Raw genomic sequence first — 17,525 nt, forward strand, 5'->3', positions numbered from 1 at the left:
AATTTCCCTCTCTGATAGTGACGCAGGATACGTCCAGTTCACCAATTTCGCGAACAAACTAGATGAATTGCTCCCATAGATCGCAGTTTCTAACATTCAATCTAGCAAGAGAGCGAGTTCACTAACTTTTTTTTGCTAGTTAGGCATCTAGCTGGTAACCAGCATGAGAACTAATTTAATTGACCTGACTGCGCGCTTGTGGCTAGTAGTTGGAAATGAGCATCACGAGTAGAAACTCAAGTCGCTGTGTCCTTCCCATAAGCTTAAAGAACCAGGTATAGCATGCCCGTTCGCATTATCAAGAGTTTAACCGACTGTATCAATTGTGTTCAGCAATAAAAACAACGGAGGGCCAAACGGAAGCAGTTTTACAAATCGGAGGACTTGGTGCGAGACAGAAGCTCATTTGGAAAACTCGACTCTATTGGATAAACTCGAGCCCCTGATTTCCGCTGATGACATCATTCATTCGTGAGGCAGAAGACATCATCTATCAACTGTTGCGAGATCTGCGATAGATGCTCTTTTGTATGTGGATTGCAAGTCTTTATAGAGCAATTTATTCAAAATATGAACGTATTAACCAATAACTTAAAGAGCTCGTAGCAAAACCTCCAAAGTCAGCAAATGCTAGGAAACCAATTTAACCCTGCCATAAGAATTTCTGCTCCATTCCCGGTATAAGCTGCCTCAGAGCCATTCCATAATCACCTCCATTAGGCGTACGCAATAAAGTGTGTATATGAAACTTTGCAGGCTGCTTGTTAGTAAGGAACACGCCTGAATGATGATCGAACTCGATGATAACAACAGGACTTTGAATGCGATAGTAGAACGGATCTTCGTTACCAAAACCTCCAATCCAGCAAAAATAGGTTTCCTTAAACCAACTTTCTACATGCGCCAACTGCAGACTTCGCGCTTTCTCAGGAAGATAGCTGAAATACTCATCGACGATCTTACTCACAAGAGTCTGTTGTTCCGAAGTCATGTCCGCCACTAGTATGCCTTCATAAGGCACAATTCGATTGTCGCGATATGCACCACACAGGTGCCGCTGATCATCGTGATTCCAGCGACCATGTGGCATTTTTGGGTCTTTCATGAGAGCATATATCTGAGCCTTTGATTGAAGTTCTGGAGACAGGCTCTGCATAAGCTGTAGACCTAGCGCTTCTTCGGTAGTCATAATGCGCGTGCCTTTGTATGGTCCGCTATCAATAAGATTAGGCTCCGCACCAGTGAACCAAGGAGACAGCACCATTTGCTTCTTGTAAAAAAACACGTTGAGACAGAGATGATGACCGTAAAATGAAAAGCCCCATGGTTTTGTGGACGATGGCTCCGCACCAAAGAGAACGAAATTGTATGACCATTCATTCATCACGGCCGGTGATTCGACAAGCTCGCCAAGGAAGCCATTGATTCTCATCGCGCCTATTGCCTTCTCATATCCTTCAGGAGACAGTGTTGCCTGTAAAACCCCCATTATCGCATCACGTAACTCCACGCTTGTGTCAGAATCGTCGAGACGGATGCCCTTGTCACTGAGAAGGAATTCAGGATTTGACCATGTACGCCACTCGGAAGAATCGATATGATAGATAGTACGGGCCATTTGACGATCGTTCATCTTAGATATCGCCAGATTCGCCACAGAGACGATCTCATCGATAGCTATACCTTGATCTTCAAGTTCAAACAGACCTTCTCTGCGATGACCTAGTGTACTGTCAGTATCATTACGGGTCCAACAAGTTGTCAAGAATGCTCACCATCAGTCGTAACGCCTCTGTATGGCTCGGAAAGTAGTTTGCGCCAATGAAGATACAGTGCATGAAGCCACGGCGGATTTCCGTGTTCTTTGAAGACTCTCGCATACTCGTATGCATCCTGTTTCTTCATAGTCGTGAATCGGTCGATGCTGAGATCGGGAAGGTACTCCCGAAAGGGACTCGCATGAACTTCATTGGTAGTCATGTCTGAAGTGATAGTAGAGATCATTCGAAGGTAATTGATACAACAGAAAGCACGTTTCTCAAGAGACAGAAGAATTTGAAGGTCATGAAGTGGGGTTATTCAACTGCCGAGCTCGTAGACGCGGCAAAGAGATCATGCGTGTCGAGAACACATTTCCGGTTCGGCACCGTAGGTAACTTCGTGATCACCTGTCTTTCCCCGCAAATATGTTCTTTCATCTTGCTTCATCCCGGCAAGAACTAGAGTCCGAGACCGGCTCCTCGGTTGGCGGCTGTCCCGTACCCTATTGGGTGAGTAATTGTACCCCACATATAATAAAGTTGTGTGCGGCGCTGATGAATACGGCACATGATGGATCATTCACAAAGATCTGTTCTGTCCGGACCGGCAACCCACGCGACCAGGATCAAAGTACTCAGAAGCATCTGTAATGTGTAGAACCTCGTAGAGAATGAGAGGAATTTGAAAAGTGGAATATTGATGGGGCTTGTATAATGACTACAACATTCTCGCATTATTATTACCCAATCGCTGTGCCTGCGGCCTTTGCGCCTCTAAACTTGATTGCAGAGGACATTAGCTATCAAAACCCAAGGATGCTCTGATTCTGGTTCGGTATACGGGCTTTCGGTCGACTACATGGTTTCTGCATTTTTCGATTGAGTGACCGACAGTATCCTCTGCATTTCACGTCAGAAGTCGGATCTTGATATGGCCAGTTCGATGCTAGGCAATTGCATAAAATACAAGTTTCCACCGACACTTACAAAGTGTCTTCGGTATTTACGAATAAGGAGGTACCCATTACGCATATGAACCATAGCTTTATTGAGATGCCAGGCAAAAAAATTCCATTATCTTCAGCCAAAACTAAAATTCCAAAGCGATGATAGACTTTTGCAGACAAAACCACCTATGGACAAATTCATGAGATCAGCCAAGCAAAATCGGAAACTGCTCCTTAAGATGAGCCACTATAGCATCAGGCCCCTCGTTCACCTGCAGTCCTTGAGGGATTGCGTGCGTCTTTATGCCAGGGGAGAGTGATTTGGCGAGCTCTCTCATCTCTGTGCTCTCCTCAGGCGTCCACATGGAAGCGCAGCACTAAAAAAATGTTGTTAGATCTGTCCAAATTGCAGCATATCTATCCTAAAAGTGAACTCACAAGAATATCGGGATGCAATTCCTTGACTTTTTCTTCGATTTCATCCTTAGCTGCTCCACATTAGCTCTAAATCGATGGTCGAACAAATAGACAACACTCACATGTACAGTTTCCAACGTGTTCAATAATATATTTGTCCTTAAGATCGTTCGTTACGCGACCGATGAGCAGCTTCGCTCGTGCAGGCGCATTGTTCACAGTCAGGAGTCGGTAGGGTCCAGCGGGCATTGTGGGAGTGGATTCGGCGGTCATTCAGAATAAGCAGAAGACAACGTCTGCGCGCTGAGGAAAATGCGAAAATAAGAATAAGAAGCGATTTTGTGTAGAATCGCTCATTTTCCGGGGAATTAGATCGCTCATCAGAAACAGGTATGTTCTCGAGGTTAGCAGCGCGGCACTCCGGGTCCTGGCGGCTCACCGGAAAAACACTCCGCCGCCGGCTAACCAGTTTGCCATTGGACATGCACACTCCGCAACTCACGACTCACCACCCGCAACGGAAGAACTGCACCCTATTGGTCATTCGGGAGTACTGTAAAATGCGCTTGTACGAAGTGCACTGGGCTGTGATAATCAACGAACTCTCAATCAGGCATTGCTGCATAGCCCCGCAGATACCCCCGCAATCAGCCCCGCAGTTGGGAATTCTGTGACAGATGAGCACTGCGGGATCTCAGCTATCCTGTATCAAGGCTACCAGGCTTTGCCATCTATGAAATACAAAGGATGCAGGGTCCTCCGCCGTTCGCCAAAGCCATCCATTAGGAGCACACCTTCTCCCGTCGAGAGCCGTTCTGCCATCATTGAGCTAGACTGCCGCGAGTCGCTTGAAGATCAACGCAAAATGGTTGGACTAAACGGAAATAGATCTTTAGATCCAAAGGATATGCGCATCGCCATCATCGGCGCAGGTATGTCGCTGTTGCTTGTACAGCATTGTGCTCTACTGACCGAGTATCGTTCACAGGTATGGGCGGCCTCGCCTGTGCATTGGCACTTGCAAAGAAGGGCTTTAAAGATATTCAACTGTTCGAGACTGCTTCTGGTCTTGGTTTTGTTGGTGCGGGAATTCAGATGGCTCCGAATTTGGTTCGCATTCTCTCGCGACTTGGATGCTGGGACAGCATTGAGACTGAGGCAACGGATGTGTTGGAAGCCAGTATTCGAGGTATTAGAATTTTTCAATTCAGGCGAAATGCTCTTTACTGATCTTTGTTTCTCATAGATGGCCCGACAAACAAGGAACTTACACACGTGCACATGCCTGACATTCGCAGCATGTACGGCTATCCTCACTGCACCGGCCATCGTGCATCTCTTGCTGGTGGTCTATACGAAGAATGCAAGAAGGAGTCTGCGATTACATTTAATCTGGGCTATCATCTGGAGAAAGTTGACCAGTTCAAGCCATTCGTCATCTTTACTGTGAAAGCGCAAGATGGAACTTTGAAGGAAGTCCAGTGCGATTTACTACTGGCTGCCGATGGAATCAAATCAGGCGTGCGTTCGCAAATCTTAGGCCTGCTTGGACTACCTGCTGTTGTTGAAGATACTGGCCAAGCAGCATATCGAATCATGCTGCCGCGCGAGAAGATGGAAAATGATCCGGAAATGCTTGAGCTCATCAACAGTAACCAAGTCACTCGGTGGATTGGCGAAAAACGTCACTGGATCGCATATCCCGTGGCTGGAAAATCTATCTACAATATGTCCTCCACTCAACCAGACACGCACTTTGCCGCTGCACCTTCTGCAACGTACACGACTACAGGCTCTAAGAAGACAATGATGGACGTGTTCTCTGACTTTTGTCCGCTTGTTCAGCGTATGATGGATCTTGTACCTGATGGCGAGGTCTGCGAATGGAAACTTCGTGTCCACAAGCCACTGCCTACTTGGGTCTACGAAACGACAGCTCTGGTTGGAGACGCCTGCCATCCGACTTTGCCTCACTTGAACCAGGGTGCTGCGATGGCGGTTGAGGATGCAGCTGTTCTTGGTGAAGTGCTCGATCGTGCCCCAGATTCATCACCTGCAACGATTAACAAGTGCCTGAGAGTGTACGAGCTCGTTCGGAAGAAACGCACTACAACATTAGTTGACTTGGCAGCAGCGTCTGGACGCACTCTGCACTTGGGTGAGGGCAAGGCGAAGGAGGAGAGAGACCGATTGTTTGCACAGGCACAGGCGAAGGGCGAACAGGTTCCGGATAAATGGGCATCGCCAGATGTGCAGCAAATGATCTATTCGCATGATTGCATGAAATTGGCTCAAGAGTCATTTGATGAGCTCTACGCTAGCTTGGCGTGAACTTCTGGGAATTCCGCATAGTCGAATATATATTTCAACTATTGTGACCATTGTTTGCTAAATTTTACGAATACATCGCTCTCTACATAGATCAGTATATGCAGTATAGACTACTACTTCCACAGATCCGCCAGATACGTAGCGACTTCAGAGTAAGTCTGGTTTCATAGTTTAGCCATTGCTCCAGTCCCTGTACCCCGACGCGAACGCTCAGCGCTTTCTAAGATGATCGCGTTGTCTGTAGATAGCGTGTCTCAATGCGCTTAGCAGAACGTTCTTACTCGCAGTTCTGGTAATCATTGCGGGCAGTTACAAATCACAATTTCTCTGGCTACAAGCTCGAATCAGCAAGGATAGGAAATGGTCGCGGATCATGGCGATTATCATATGCCGAACGCAGTAAGAATCTGTTTGCACTGCTGACGTGTACATGGTCATCTGCGATTCAACTAGTTGCAAGTTAGGAACTTCAAAACTGGAGTTGGTCATACTTGGAGATCAAAAATAGTATAAACTCATTTAATCCAATCTTCTAAGCAGCATTAGATAAGTCGAAGTGTGCAATATATTGTCTAATTTCGAATCGATTGCAAGCTTCAGGTAGGCGCCAGTTGGGAGATCATGGGGATGTTGAAGGGATGATGAGGGGTACAGTATATCTGTAGCATTGGATCCAAAACTGCTCTCTGTACGCACCATGAACGACAAATTATAAAATGGAGCATATCGTACAGCCAGCGTGATAGCTATTGTAATTTAACAGCAACTGTGTGTTACAAATGTTGATCACCATCATGATCAATTTATTGCGACAGTTTACGTTGCAATTAGAATGGCGGTGATAGATCCTGCTATTTTAGAGGCTCTACCAGGTCCATCAACTGCATATTCTTATCCACACTCCTTTTTCTCTCTGAGTTCATTCGGAACGACATCGGCCATCAACCGTGACGGTCGACCTGCTTACTTTTTGAAGACGAGCAGGAGTCTAGAACTTCTTGAGGGGGAACAGAATGCGCTGAAAATTATTTCGTCAATTGTACCGTCTTTCTGTCCGATGCCAGTGGCAATTGGGTCTTGTGCCAATGATCTGTCGCGACACTTTCTTGTGACAACATATTTGAAGAACCTGAGCTCTGGACGTGGCTGTGATTTCGAGCGATCACTTGCCGAAAAGCTAGCACAGCTGCATACTACTGGAAAGAATGATACCTATGGTTTGCCAGACGCTATTACAACTTGCTGCGGGTCTACAAGAATGCCAAACCCGCCGACATCAACATGGCTAGAGTTCTTTAAAGTGCACAGGCTGAAGTTCATACTAGACGAGAACACACGCATAAATGGTATTGATCCAGAGCTACAAAGGTTAGGTAACAAGGTTTTGGACGTCGTCGTGCCTCGCTTGCTGTCGCCGGTCAAGAGCAGCCCTTCCTTGATTCATGGCGATCTCTGGCGCGGCAATGTCGGGGTCAGTACGGATTCCCAGACCGGTCTCTCCATACCAGTGGTTTACGACTCATGCGCATATTACGCTGACTCAGAATTCGAGTTAGGTATCATGAGCATGTTTGGAGGCTTTAGCTCGCTTTATTTCTATCAGCCATATCACAAACTTGTCAAAGTTAAGGAACCGGAAGCGGAATACGACGATCGAATTTGTCTGTATAGGCTGTTCCATGAGCTCAATCATTCGGCATTGTTTGGAGGATCGGGTTATGATGACCAGGCCAAATCTACAATGCGAGCACTCCTCAAAAAGTACGGTTAAATCCAATAACACTTCACGAAACTATGTCATTTGTTATTACTGTGCCTAAATAGCGCCTCATTAACCGTGAACTGCTGCAATTAATTTACACCAAAGAATACTCGATCGTGCGAATAATTTCCGCCATACGCTTGCTCAGTCCCCAGCTTCCATCACTTTTGAATATTTCGCTCGACACATGAGCAATACTTGAAGCGAGAGATGCTGCACCTGCTGAAATGCCTCTCGCGTTCAGCAGTGCGCTAATCGAGTCCAAAACGAATTGCTCTTCAACCGACATTGATCGCGTCCCCGTTGACTGAACTTCCAGACATCGAAGCCATGCAATTAGACATAACATTGACTCCCAATGGCATAGTAATTGTTCAATGCTATCGAAACTGCCTTCCGTCTGCATAAATCTTCGAATGTAAGGTAAAGATAGACAAATTGCTTTCTCACCACTCCCGGACTGCGCTCTTGCCGCTTCAAGGAATGTCTTGACTGCAGCATCGCACGATTCTGTGATCTCTGGATCGCTCAGCATTCCCCGGAAGCACGACGTCGCAGAAATTCCGTAATGCCGCAGCTTAATCAGATGAGAAAGCGATTCAACAGAAGTCCGGCCCTTAGTATTTGACAGCTTCAACAGACAATTGATCAAGTACCTTGTCAGCTGTTCGATCTGATCGAATGAGTTCAAACGAACGTATTCCCCGCTGCTGGCTGCCAGCTGAGACGCGCTAGGTCTCCCAAACTGTAGTACCTGATGTGTATCACCCAAATGATGGATCACAATATGTAGTAAAACAACGATAGCAAACTTTGATAAACGACTCTCAGCGTAGTCGGCATCAAAAGAATCTATAGATCCGCTTAAAAATAGCTTCGCGATCGTGTCTCTAGTGTTGGTGGACTGTTCGGCAGCCTTGAGAAGTGTGTCAAATTCCTCGCTCGTCCTCGCAAACCACAAGTTGTCCGACTCTGGAAGTGCAAGACCCATATCTATCAACCGAACGACCATACTCTGGCCATAGGCAAGATTCAGGTTGGACATAAATGTGAAAATGCCCCAATATAATCTGTGGTAGCCCTCTCGAGTAATCCATGAGGGCCAATTGAGACTATCGTGCAGCATTCGTCGTGGAACACCATATGAACAACAGCGGCTTAAAAATGGAAGATCGTTAAATGCCTTTTCGATCAGTTCAACGTCTCCACTCCACGCATTAAACATGCAGGTCAATAGCTTCGCTTGCAAAAAATGCAGATACTGATCATCTGTAAAAATAGACTTATCGCCAAGTAAAACATCGAGATGCTCCTCGCATTTCTCACAAAGATATTTACCATGTTCCATTGCAGAAGCATATACCGCGCCGATACTAGCCATCGCAAGAGTCAACTCGCCCGCGCCTCGTAGTTCAATCGATATGTTGTTCTCGTCGATGTTGCCTCGCAGAAATGAGAATCTACAGATGGTAGAGTGCACAAGAGGCAGCTGCTGGCCATATCTCGTTTTGTAAGCGATAATGTAAGTGTTCAACTTGTCCGCACTTGGGAGAACGATGTCTCCCGGCTTAACTCCGCGTAGAATCCTATATAGATTCTCCACGCACACATCGTCTATAATTGTCATGGTGTGAATATCCTTCATATCTAAGTCAGCGCCTTCAGTGAGCATATCGCTAAAACTAGAGACAGCAATGTCTGAGACGGTCTGCTCGCTTGCAGCACCCGGGGACGGCATAAACTCCCATTCATCAAATCTGGATATTGCGTCGAGGTTTTCAGAAAGTCCATTGTTGTCTGACAGAAACGAACTGTAAAACTGTAGTAGACTTGGCGATAATGACTCTGATGATGATGCCGACGTATTCTCACTTGCGACCTCACTGCCACCGCCACATCCAGACAACGAGGTGGAAGACGCGTTGAGAAGATCTGTAAACAAGGAGCCGAATTCTGTGATAGAGCTGGTATCCAGTTCGTCAAATGTGGACGCGGTACTAATGAAATCTGTGGCCATTGACTCCAGAGCCAGAGATTGACTCTTCACTTCAGATGCTGAAAAGGCGCCTGATAACTCCGTTGCATCAGTCGCGTTCTCGGCTAAACTGGCAGACACCGCCATTTCATTATCAGCCGCCAAATTCCCCGATATATTCACTGCATCTGTGCTTGTCGTTGTCACTGATCGATTGCGGTCAGTGATCGCTGAGGAACAGGTACGTGAATGACGTATAAGCAAGTCCCTAAATACAATAGCGTTAATCATAAACCAAGCCAGAAATTGTTCAAAAACAGAACCTACTTCCGACTAAATGCCAAATCGCAAGACGCGCACTTAAACGGACGCTCTGCAGTGTCTGTTTGCCACACGTGTAAGCCACATGGCGATGCGCCGCGATACAGTAAACATACGTACGAGAACGCTCATGTCGTGAAAGATGCTCGCTGCGCTTAAAGCGAGCTTGGCAGAAACGGCAGATAAACTGCTTTCTTGGGCGGCGTGGACGAGGCGGAGGTTCTCCGAATTGGAGAACGCTCTGCATCGCCGCCAGCGGTGTCAGGTTGTGAGAATCCAGGATTGCAGAGCCGGAAAACAGAGCAGCTAAGCAAAGCAGCTAAAGAAAAATTGAAAAATGCGACTAGATGCTTTACTTCGCTAGGTCCATAGGCATAACGTGCTTTTGCTGTATTCAAGAGGTGACGCGAGACGCAGCTGATAGGAGCGCGTCCCGAGAAGTTTGGGAGTTCTGGAAATGAGTTTCGCGCTTAAACTCGTGAGTCAAGAGAAATCGGATTTTGCGGGGGATACTCTGGATCACATCCTAATCACATTCGGCTGTCATCTGACTTCGAGCAAATGAGTGTTTGTCAGTCTCAGCTACCTATCGGCAAGGCTTTATCGACAATGAGGACAACTGACGAGACAAGTACGTGAAATGTATTACGTAAAGTAGTTATACTACCTACATTCTGCTGGATATCGCCGGAGTCGCAACTTCGTCTAGGACGTGGTTTATCACTCCAACAGCGTCATACCCAAACAGCCACGGCTCAAACACCGGATCGGACCATGGATTCGGATTTTCAAGCTCATATGGTGGGACGTATGTGGTGGCAGGTGGAGTAAATCGCTCGGCCGATAATGTCTTTTTCGTGGCAGCCTGCAAGGCCGCGTCGCGCTTGATCTGCTCCTCGCCGTCCGGCAAGTGATTTGCATAGCCGATGAGCTGAGACCCTTTTACGACGCGAGTTGCGCGCGGCTTGCGAACTTCTTCGTACACAGTCAACAGCTTTGACAGGTCACTTGACGTTTCTAGTCGATCCAGGCATTCTGCAAGCGTGATTGCATCTTCCATTGCCATAGCTGCACCCTGCGCCAGGAACGGCACAGTTGCATGGCAGGAATCTCCGAGGAGAACAACTTTTCCGGACTTGCTTTGCCAGCTGTCAAGTTCCCTGAGGAAGCAGACTTTCCACTTCATCGCTGACGGAAGAAGTTTGATCAATTTTAGCACCTTCGGATCCCAGTCTTCGTATGTATGGATCATTTCCTCGACGGTAGCTGACCATGTTCATTAGCCCATGTTAGCGTCGTGGGCACCGATTAGTAACATACCTGGTGTGTTCCAGACACCACCAACCTCATCGGCGGCCGGATGCAGCATGACAATGTTATATATTGTCCCGTTCCGGATCGGATACCCCATGATGTGTCCGCCAGGTCCGACCCAGCTGGTGGCAGACGGATTCAGCAGCAATTCATTAAGCTCAGGGTCGCTTTGCAGAGCTTCTGCAGGTAACACGGCACGATATGCAGACGATTCGGATTCGATGATTTCGTTTTTGAGGTCGGGAAAAATCTTTTCTCGGATCAGAGACTTGATGCCGTCGGCGGCAATAACTAAGTCTGCGGCATATGTTGTACCTTTGGAATGGGCGCCGTCGACAGTCGTGACCGACGGAATGCTCTCATCGATTTCGCTAACCTTCTGGTCTACAAGAATATCGACACCAACTTCCTTCGCTCGAGCATGAAGAGCTTTATGGTAATCCGCACGATGGATTAGCCAGTACCTATCGCGACGACACATATTAGCACCGCTTATTCAAATAGGCGACACACTGACAACATACGGTGATCCGTAGGCCTTCTCGACGTAAGGATTCAGCACTGCAGGACCGAGCACAGTACCGTCCTTGTACCGAACCATGTTGATACCGCTCGGCCAAACAACGACGTCTTTGAGCTGGTCGTAGGCGCCCAGAAGTTTGAGAATCGCAGTCGAGTTCGGCGGAATCTGGATGCCTGCGCCGATCTCACCAAGAGCAGGAGCGGCCTCAAGCAGTGTAACCTTGTGGCCGCGTTGAGCAAGTGCAATTCCAGCGGCTAGACCACCGAGGCCCGCGCCTACGATTACGATGGTGAGCTTCAGTTGCGTCATTGTGTGGTGCTGCGTAGTAAGTCAACTGGCCCGCGGCCCGCCGGGGAGCGCCACCCGCAACTTATATACATACGCCTGGCAAAGCAAACGCGAGGATCTCAGCTGTGGCGTGGATGCCTGCGGATGTACTCTTAGCCGTGGGGCCTCCACATAGTCCTGTTGTGGATGGTGGAGTGGACGGGGACAGTAGTTGCACGCTTGCTCCGGAATCGGGATTTCCAACTGGGCAAGCCGGGGCGAGCGGTGTGCGGCTCAATCCCGCCCCCGCTCGCCCTCACCCAGACGCCGAAATTTCGACCCTCGACCAGCAATTGCGTCGGCCGAGGTAGTTAGGCAATTTACAGGACTTTGATCGAGCCGCAGCTATTGAGGAATTAAACCAGGACAGCGTACAGTAGATATATGCAAACATTACACAGACCGACAGCTACTTTACTGATCGCCACTGGCGATCCGTAACCATGAGCTTCGTCAAAAATGCAAGAAACGCCGCCATGAACATGCAAAGAGCAGAAAACACCGCCATCGCCCAGTATTTGTCATGATTAGCGCCCAGTAGACCGCCAGCCAGTGGCACGCCACACAGCGACGCAAATGAAACAACCGCAGAGGTGGCGCCTAGGCGGGCGCCCACATGTTGTACCGGTACGATCTCGCCGATCATTGCGACAAACAGTGACATTGTCGGGCCTGCAAACAGACCGTACAGCGCTGCATAAGCTATCACGACCGCGTGCGAATTCGCAGGGATCCACAATGTCAATGTCAGGATGCCGGCAATGACCGTGCATACTGTAAACACGTTGTACCGACCGAGTCTGTCTGCGAGAATTCCGGGAACAATCCGGCCGATTGTACTCGCTCCGTTCTGGACTGATGCCAAGTACGATGCCATCGTGGAAGAAAACTGGGCCTCGTTCCGCGCGTACTGTGGTACGTAGTTCAGCGGGATGTATGCTCCGAAGTACACAAAAAAAACCGCCGCCGTCACTGTCGTATACGGCAGCCATCGGAACGGCTTCACGTAGGTCTGGTAAAAATTTGCATGTTTCCATCCTGGCGGCTTCGTGCGCGACGAGATTGCGAAGCACACAAACACTGATAACCCAGCAAGTAAGTATCCAACCGCGCGCACACCTTGGGAAAACCCATGCGCAGCTTCAATACGCCGAAATATGATCGGCAGTATGGTGCCACCAATAGCAGCTCCCGATGTCATGATGCCTACTGCCGTCGCGCGGCGCTTCACGAACCAGGTCGAAAGTGCGCCAACAGTGGTATTGAATATTAGCGAGCCGCCTAGTCCTGTGCAGATTCCTTGTGCTAGGATAAACTGGTAGTACTCCGATGCGACTGACGTCGTCATGACACCGATTATCAGGAGCAGGATGCCAGGAATTAATAGTGGCTTTGGGCCCAAGATATCGAACAGAGGCCCCACGATGATTCCTCCAAACACGAGCACGAACGACTGTATCGCCAAAATCCATGACACCGTCGAAGTCGAATACTCCTTTAGCTGATTCGACACGTAGTACTCCTGGAAAACGCCCATGATATTCACGTATCCGTACGAGATGAACGTTCCGCCAAATGAGCCGGCAACGCATAGCCACGCTATTTATACAAATTAGCTGCCTTTATGAACATCACAACTGCCAAACAAGAAACGATATCATACCTCGCCACCCATGGTCAGGCTCATATCTTTCATGCGCTTGAAGCACATACCCTCGTGGGCTCTCTAGCGTCTCGACTTTTTCCAGTGCTATGACCTCGTGTGCGGCATTGTTCTCCAAGTTAACAATAGTCTCCTCGTCTTTCATAGCTACTTCAGCAAGGACCTCCTGGCTAGTCCTTAGCTTAAGCAACTCTTAAGACAACAAGACACTCCAATTTTATCGCTTGTCTTATAAGTCGTCCTTGAATTTGATGGCACGCTGGCGCGGACATTATGAGTCTTCCACTTGCCCTTATCGGGCTTGCACGTCCGTGCTGAATCTCGGAAAGCCAGCCGACCGGCGTCCGGAAAAATCCAGATTTCCCCACACTCGCTAATAAGCGATATTTTCAACGTTCGACATAAATTTTTTATAACTCTCAAGACATTCTTATTAATTCATCCACTTGTCTAGAAAGCACGTAACTGTTGATCATTACATCCAAATCCAACTTCAGGAATCCAAAAAATCATCTAGTGAGCAAATCTAAAGTCCAATCTTCGGCTGCCCTCGTCAGTCGTAGTTCTGATATAACTGTCCCTTTGCGCCTCCGTCAATATGCTCCACTTCTTGTCACGCTGGTTGTTGCGCCAGATGTAGTACGCCTTGACCCCGAAATACACAGCAATGTTCATGCACGCAATACCGATTAATACCGAGTTGCCGCGCTTGTACAGTGGTGCGTCGTCAGCGCGGTAGATGTATGTGGAGATGATTCCGCTCAGCTGGCAAAACATGTTGTACAATGCGGATGATAGTGTGCGTGTTCGCACGGAATTGGAATTCCGAGATGTCCAGCCGACTTGGATGGCATGCGTAGATGGATATGACAACAGCAACATCGTGACAGCATACTTTGCCCAGCGATTCGATTCACTATTGAAAATCCGCAGAGGAATCAAGAATGCTAGAACCCACAATTGCGAAAATGCGCCAAACAAGCTGCGTTCGTTGAAATGCTGCGACAAGTAAGTCACGGCGAGAAGAGCAACAAGCGATAACACAAGCTCGGGAATGTTCATGAGAGTAACTTGGAACGTCGAAAATCCGATACTGCGTAGTGTCAAAGTAAGGTAGGTCGAAACAGGAGCCGAGCTGATTCCAAACACTAAGCCGATGATATAGATTGGCCATAGATCTACGTCGCTTAACGATCGCCAGATCATTTTCCACGTAAGCGCTTGTCTGTTGTGCATGTCGCCCTTCGAGGGATCATCACGCAGCACACGATTGACAATGATAATTTGTTCGCGCTCGCTGAACCATCCATTGCGTCCGCGGAACCAAGAAGCTGTCTTCGTGGGACTAGGGGGCATGAGCAAACAAGCGAGGAGGCCGATAACTGCCGTGATGCATCCTTCGATCAAAAACAACCAGCGCCAGCCCTCGTATCCAAGAACTCCGCGCATGTGCAAAATACCATAGCCCATGAAAGCCGCGATGATCTCGGCTACGATCATCGCGGACCAGAAATAAGCTAGTCGAACCGGTAGCTCCGCGCTCTTATAAAAGTATGATAGGTAAAGACAAATATCGGCGATGAAACCGCCTTCCCATGCGCCCAGCAGTGCGCGAGTGAGGTAAAATCCTGCTGTGTTCTGAATCCAAAATTGACTAATTGCAATCACACTCCAGGATATCATCTAAATGCAAGTTAGCATATGAATGCAACACATTTGAGCGTATCCAGCCTCTAGTACATACCTGAATCGGTATCCAGCGATCTGGTCCAAGTTTCTTACTCACGAGTTGCGACGGCACTTCGCAAACCAAGAAGAACAACTTGAAGATCATGTTACCGTTGTTGTAGACATTTGTGCTGAATCCCAAATCTTTCAGGAAGTTGTCGGCCAGCGCTTGGGAAAGATTTCCACGGTCTAACTGAAGAGCCATGAACATGATCGTACACCAGAGCATAATGCGCAGATCGATCTTGCGGACAATAGCAATTTCCTCGCGCCAGGTCCAGCGAGCACGATGATCGACGCGAGCAAGACTCTCATATTTCGGGGTTGGTTGATAAAACGGTGCCTTATCGGGATCATCAAACACGGACGGCTGAGTGGCGATGGCTTCCAGGTCAATTGTATTCTTTAGATTCCACTGGTTCCAAAAGTAAAATTTAGGCATGTTCTGTGTCGCCAGAGGTGGCCAGTCCGCAGGAATATGCAGCTCTGCACTGATCGCTCCACGAAAGCTATCGGAATCCGAGTCGGACGAGCTGTAATTGCTAAGCTGCTTCTCCTCCACATTGGTAATCACCTTCTTCTCGTCAACGGAGTCTATAACGGAGTCGCGTGCACTCAAGGAAGACATGTTAAGAAATGAGTCTTATGCGCTCTGAGCAGTATAGAATAGTAGATAGGCATGACTTCGCTCCGGTACTTATAAGCAAACGAGCGCTTAATAGAGGGAGTTTTGCCAGATGACGTCAAATTGCGAATGCCTTAGCGATTCCGGTGATAACCGTTGTGGAAGACAAGACATGTCCAATTGTATGATTCAGTAGGGGTATTAACAGAAGATTAGAGAGCACCTGATGGTACTTACTGGTAGGAAGCAGGCGGCAGTACTCAGCACGTAATATGTCCATGGTATCGCAACAACCCCGCCATGCTAAAGCGCACGTGCGTTCGTTAAAGGTTTGACGTACACCTCCAAGCGATTCAAACGGTACGGCTCATATTGCGATCGATTCTCGGACCATAGCTAATTTTGAGATCGACACAGCGTGAATCAAGATTAGTTCTAGCTCAAATTCGAGCACCAAACAGGCAAATCGCTCCATGTAAATAATCTTGCTGTTGATATAGGCATTCTTAAGACGTGATAGTACCTCGAGTTAGTCAAATTGTTTGCTTATGGAGTGTCTGCAAACATATTCATCAAAGATGCCGAGAAGTGCGATATATCACATCATAATTAAGGTTAGCTTGAGTTCGCCTTGACGTATAGATAATTCGCGCCTTGGCGAAACAGCTCATAGTCCCTTGTTCACAAGTACAACTATCGTTAAAGAGCTCAGTGCATATCAATCTGTCAAGCCGAGGTAGAAGTTTGTTGCAGTGCATATGATGCGGAAAAGATTTGCCGCGTCTTAGAAGGCACCTGACTCGCAGAGTCGCCCATCGGCATACTCCGAGATATGCAATATCTACTATTTTATAGTTACACAAAAATGCACTAGCTAATATACAAATAGATGCTAGACTAGACTATTGCTTTCAGCATGTTGGTGCGAAGGTATTTTTTCCTGTTTCCGCGCGTAAGTCTCGTCCATGATTCTTATAACGCCCTTGATGTCTTGCAGCGGCACGCCAAGTTCGTCCCACCAAGCCGATGCGTTCTGTGGCGGCGCAATCTGGACCGACGTCAAGAATGATGCTTGATATATCGCAGCGACGGCTATCGTGGAGGGTCTAAATAAGAGGCATAGGTGGGATCGTGCGCTGTCGTTGATAAATGACCACGCCGCCTTGTGCAACTGCGGCTGTTCAAGCTTCGGAAAGAGCTGTCGGATGTACTTGATCAGATACTGGAATGGAGTCGGTTGATCAAACGACGAAAGATCAAAACAAATAGCCTCAAGCAGAATGGTTTCGTTAAAGAGAATTATGTCTCGCCACTTCCAGTAGTCCTTGTCTTGCTTGTCGAGCTGCAGAGTCGGCTTCTTCTGAGCAACTCGCAAACACGCCAGTACAATGTCGTCAACTTTTCGGTGCGTTTCTTCGACTTTTGAAGCGAGAAAGACACAAGTCGCTGCAATGTTATATGGGTGATAGTTCTTGACGCTGAAGCGCATGTAGAACCGCTGCAAGAGTGTCGTAGCCACGTAAATCGTCGGCGCCGGAAGCTTGATCTGCATGCAAACATTCAAAGCAAAGGAAGCCCCCTTGTAGCGAGTGTTGATCTCTTCGTTCCATGAGATGCCGTCGTGAGCCCCGGGAGTGTGTTGGAGCTCCTCCACAACATATATCCAGTTATTGCACTGCATATTCGACCAGTCGGCATCCGGCGACATGCTCGCCCGTGGCAGCAGTGATGGAAATACCGTAAAACGCACTTCCTATGCAGTGAATGAATGCCGTATAGTCATGATATGTGGAGATGTCGTTAACGTGTCCGCAGCAGGGGCTTTTCGAATC

At 47.9% G+C, this 17,525-nt stretch overlaps 9 protein-coding genes across 9 annotated transcripts; 2 read left to right on the forward strand and 7 right to left on the reverse strand.

Moving 5' to 3' along the window:
• Positions 1-544: 544 nt before the first annotated feature.
• Positions 545-2,280, reverse strand: V1518DRAFT_430731 (uncharacterized protein). Its single transcript, XM_066906176.1, has 2 exons — positions 1,776-2,280; positions 545-1,722 (listed from the first exon to the last, which is right to left on the reverse strand). The coding sequence occupies exons 1-2, from the start codon at positions 2,002-2,004 to the stop codon at positions 644-646; spliced, it is 1,308 nt and encodes a 435-aa protein (XP_066762223.1). The 5' UTR covers positions 2,005-2,280; the 3' UTR covers positions 545-643.
• Positions 2,281-2,913: 633 nt separating this feature from the next.
• Positions 2,914-3,373, reverse strand: V1518DRAFT_424793 (uncharacterized protein; the record flags this gene model as incomplete). Its single annotated transcript, XM_066905879.1, has 3 exons — positions 2,914-3,084; positions 3,146-3,195; positions 3,247-3,373. The coding sequence occupies 3 exons, from the start codon at positions 3,371-3,373 to the stop codon at positions 2,914-2,916; spliced, it is 348 nt and encodes a 115-aa protein (XP_066762224.1).
• A 616-nt stretch (positions 3,374-3,989) lies between these two features.
• On the forward strand, positions 3,990-5,455 carry V1518DRAFT_424794 (uncharacterized protein; the record flags this gene model as incomplete). The annotated part of the gene is made up of 3 exons (XM_066905880.1): positions 3,990-4,056; positions 4,113-4,313; positions 4,371-5,455. The coding sequence occupies 3 exons, from the start codon at positions 3,990-3,992 to the stop codon at positions 5,453-5,455; spliced, it is 1,353 nt and encodes a 450-aa protein (XP_066762225.1).
• A 699-nt stretch (positions 5,456-6,154) lies between these two features.
• On the forward strand, positions 6,155-7,594 carry V1518DRAFT_409670 (Fructosamine/Ketosamine-3-kinase). The gene has a single exon (XM_066902418.1). It carries the CDS (start codon positions 6,288-6,290, stop codon positions 7,224-7,226), a length of 939 nt encoding a protein of 312 aa, XP_066762226.1. The 5' UTR covers positions 6,155-6,287; the 3' UTR covers positions 7,227-7,594.
• V1518DRAFT_409672 (uncharacterized protein) lies at positions 7,157-9,945 on the reverse strand. The gene is made up of 3 exons (XM_066902419.1): positions 9,634-9,945; positions 9,520-9,574; positions 7,157-9,460 (listed from the first exon to the last, which is right to left on the reverse strand). The coding sequence occupies exons 1-3, from the start codon at positions 9,758-9,760 to the stop codon at positions 7,312-7,314; spliced, it is 2,331 nt and encodes a 776-aa protein (XP_066762227.1). The 5' UTR covers positions 9,761-9,945; the 3' UTR covers positions 7,157-7,311.
• A 143-nt stretch (positions 9,946-10,088) lies between these two features.
• Positions 10,089-11,973, reverse strand: V1518DRAFT_430735 (uncharacterized protein). The gene is made up of 4 exons (XM_066906177.1): positions 11,733-11,973; positions 11,352-11,668; positions 10,834-11,291; positions 10,089-10,779 (listed from the first exon to the last, which is right to left on the reverse strand). Exons 2-4 carry the CDS (start codon positions 11,657-11,659, stop codon positions 10,181-10,183), a joined length of 1,365 nt encoding a protein of 454 aa, XP_066762228.1. The 5' UTR covers positions 11,660-11,668; positions 11,733-11,973; the 3' UTR covers positions 10,089-10,180.
• A 113-nt stretch (positions 11,974-12,086) lies between these two features.
• On the reverse strand, positions 12,087-13,352 carry V1518DRAFT_436357 (major facilitator superfamily domain-containing protein; the record flags this gene model as incomplete). The annotated part of the gene is made up of 2 exons (XM_066906289.1): positions 12,087-13,178; positions 13,341-13,352. 2 exons carry the CDS (start codon positions 13,350-13,352, stop codon positions 12,087-12,089), a joined length of 1,104 nt encoding a protein of 367 aa, XP_066762229.1.
• Positions 13,353-13,533: 181 nt separating this feature from the next.
• Positions 13,534-16,140, reverse strand: V1518DRAFT_36615 (major facilitator superfamily domain-containing protein). The gene is made up of 2 exons (XM_066901231.1): positions 15,085-16,140; positions 13,534-15,023 (listed from the first exon to the last, which is right to left on the reverse strand). Exons 1-2 carry the CDS (start codon positions 15,694-15,696, stop codon positions 13,854-13,856), a joined length of 1,782 nt encoding a protein of 593 aa, XP_066762230.1. The 5' UTR covers positions 15,697-16,140; the 3' UTR covers positions 13,534-13,853.
• On the reverse strand, positions 16,097-17,498 carry V1518DRAFT_36690 (cyclin-like protein). Its single transcript, XM_066901233.1, has 2 exons — positions 16,217-17,498; positions 16,097-16,128 (listed from the first exon to the last, which is right to left on the reverse strand). Exon 1 carries the CDS (start codon positions 17,399-17,401, stop codon positions 16,586-16,588), a length of 816 nt encoding a protein of 271 aa, XP_066762231.1. The 5' UTR covers positions 17,402-17,498; the 3' UTR covers positions 16,097-16,128; positions 16,217-16,585.
• Between the last annotated feature and the right edge of the window lie 27 nt (positions 17,499-17,525).

This window comes from Limtongia smithiae (assembly GCF_038497785.1).
Source record: "Limtongia smithiae strain NRRL Y-17922 unplaced genomic scaffold V1518scaffold_1, whole genome shotgun sequence".
Classification (NCBI taxonomy): Eukaryota; Fungi; Ascomycota; class Lipomycetes; order Lipomycetales; family Lipomycetaceae; genus Limtongia; species Limtongia smithiae.

What these genes read in the sequence shown, in the direction of transcription:
- V1518DRAFT_430731 (XM_066906176.1), bottom strand. Translation starts at nt 2,004, where the DNA reads ATGATCTCTACTATCACTTCAGACATGACTACCAATGAAGTTCATGCG. An exon ending in CAGAGGCGTTACGACTGATG is followed by an intron (nt 1,723 to 1,775) that starts GTGAGCATTCTT and finishes ACAGTACACTAG; the next exon opens with GTCATCGCAGAGAAGGTCTG.
- V1518DRAFT_409670 (XM_066902418.1), top strand. Translation starts at nt 6,288, where the DNA reads ATGGCGGTGATAGATCCTGCTATTTTAGAGGCTCTACCAGGTCCATCA.
- V1518DRAFT_409672 (XM_066902419.1), bottom strand. Translation starts at nt 9,760, where the DNA reads ATGCAGAGCGTTCTCCAATTCGGAGAACCTCCGCCTCGTCCACGCCGC. An exon ending in TTCACGACATGAGCGTTCTC is followed by an intron (nt 9,575 to 9,633) that starts GTACGTATGTTT and finishes TGTGGCAAACAG; the next exon opens with ACACTGCAGAGCGTCCGTTT. An exon ending in GATTTGGCATTTAGTCGGAA is followed by an intron (nt 9,461 to 9,519) that starts GTAGGTTCTGTT and finishes TATTGTATTTAG; the next exon opens with GGACTTGCTTATACGTCATT.
- V1518DRAFT_430735 (XM_066906177.1), bottom strand. Translation starts at nt 11,659, where the DNA reads ATGACGCAACTGAAGCTCACCATCGTAATCGTAGGCGCGGGCCTCGGT. An exon ending in GAGAAGGCCTACGGATCACC is followed by an intron (nt 11,292 to 11,351) that starts GTATGTTGTCAG and finishes TCGTCGCGATAG; the next exon opens with GTACTGGCTAATCCATCGTG. An exon ending in TGGTGTCTGGAACACACCAG is followed by an intron (nt 10,780 to 10,833) that starts GTATGTTACTAA and finishes GAACATGGTCAG; the next exon opens with CTACCGTCGAGGAAATGATC.
- V1518DRAFT_36615 (XM_066901231.1), bottom strand. Translation starts at nt 15,696, where the DNA reads ATGTCTTCCTTGAGTGCACGCGACTCCGTTATAGACTCCGTTGACGAG. An exon ending in ATCGCTGGATACCGATTCAG is followed by an intron (nt 15,024 to 15,084) that starts GTATGTACTAGA and finishes ACTTGCATTTAG; the next exon opens with ATGATATCCTGGAGTGTGAT.
- V1518DRAFT_36690 (XM_066901233.1), bottom strand. Translation starts at nt 17,401, where the DNA reads ATGTCGCCGGATGCCGACTGGTCGAATATGCAGTGCAATAACTGGATA.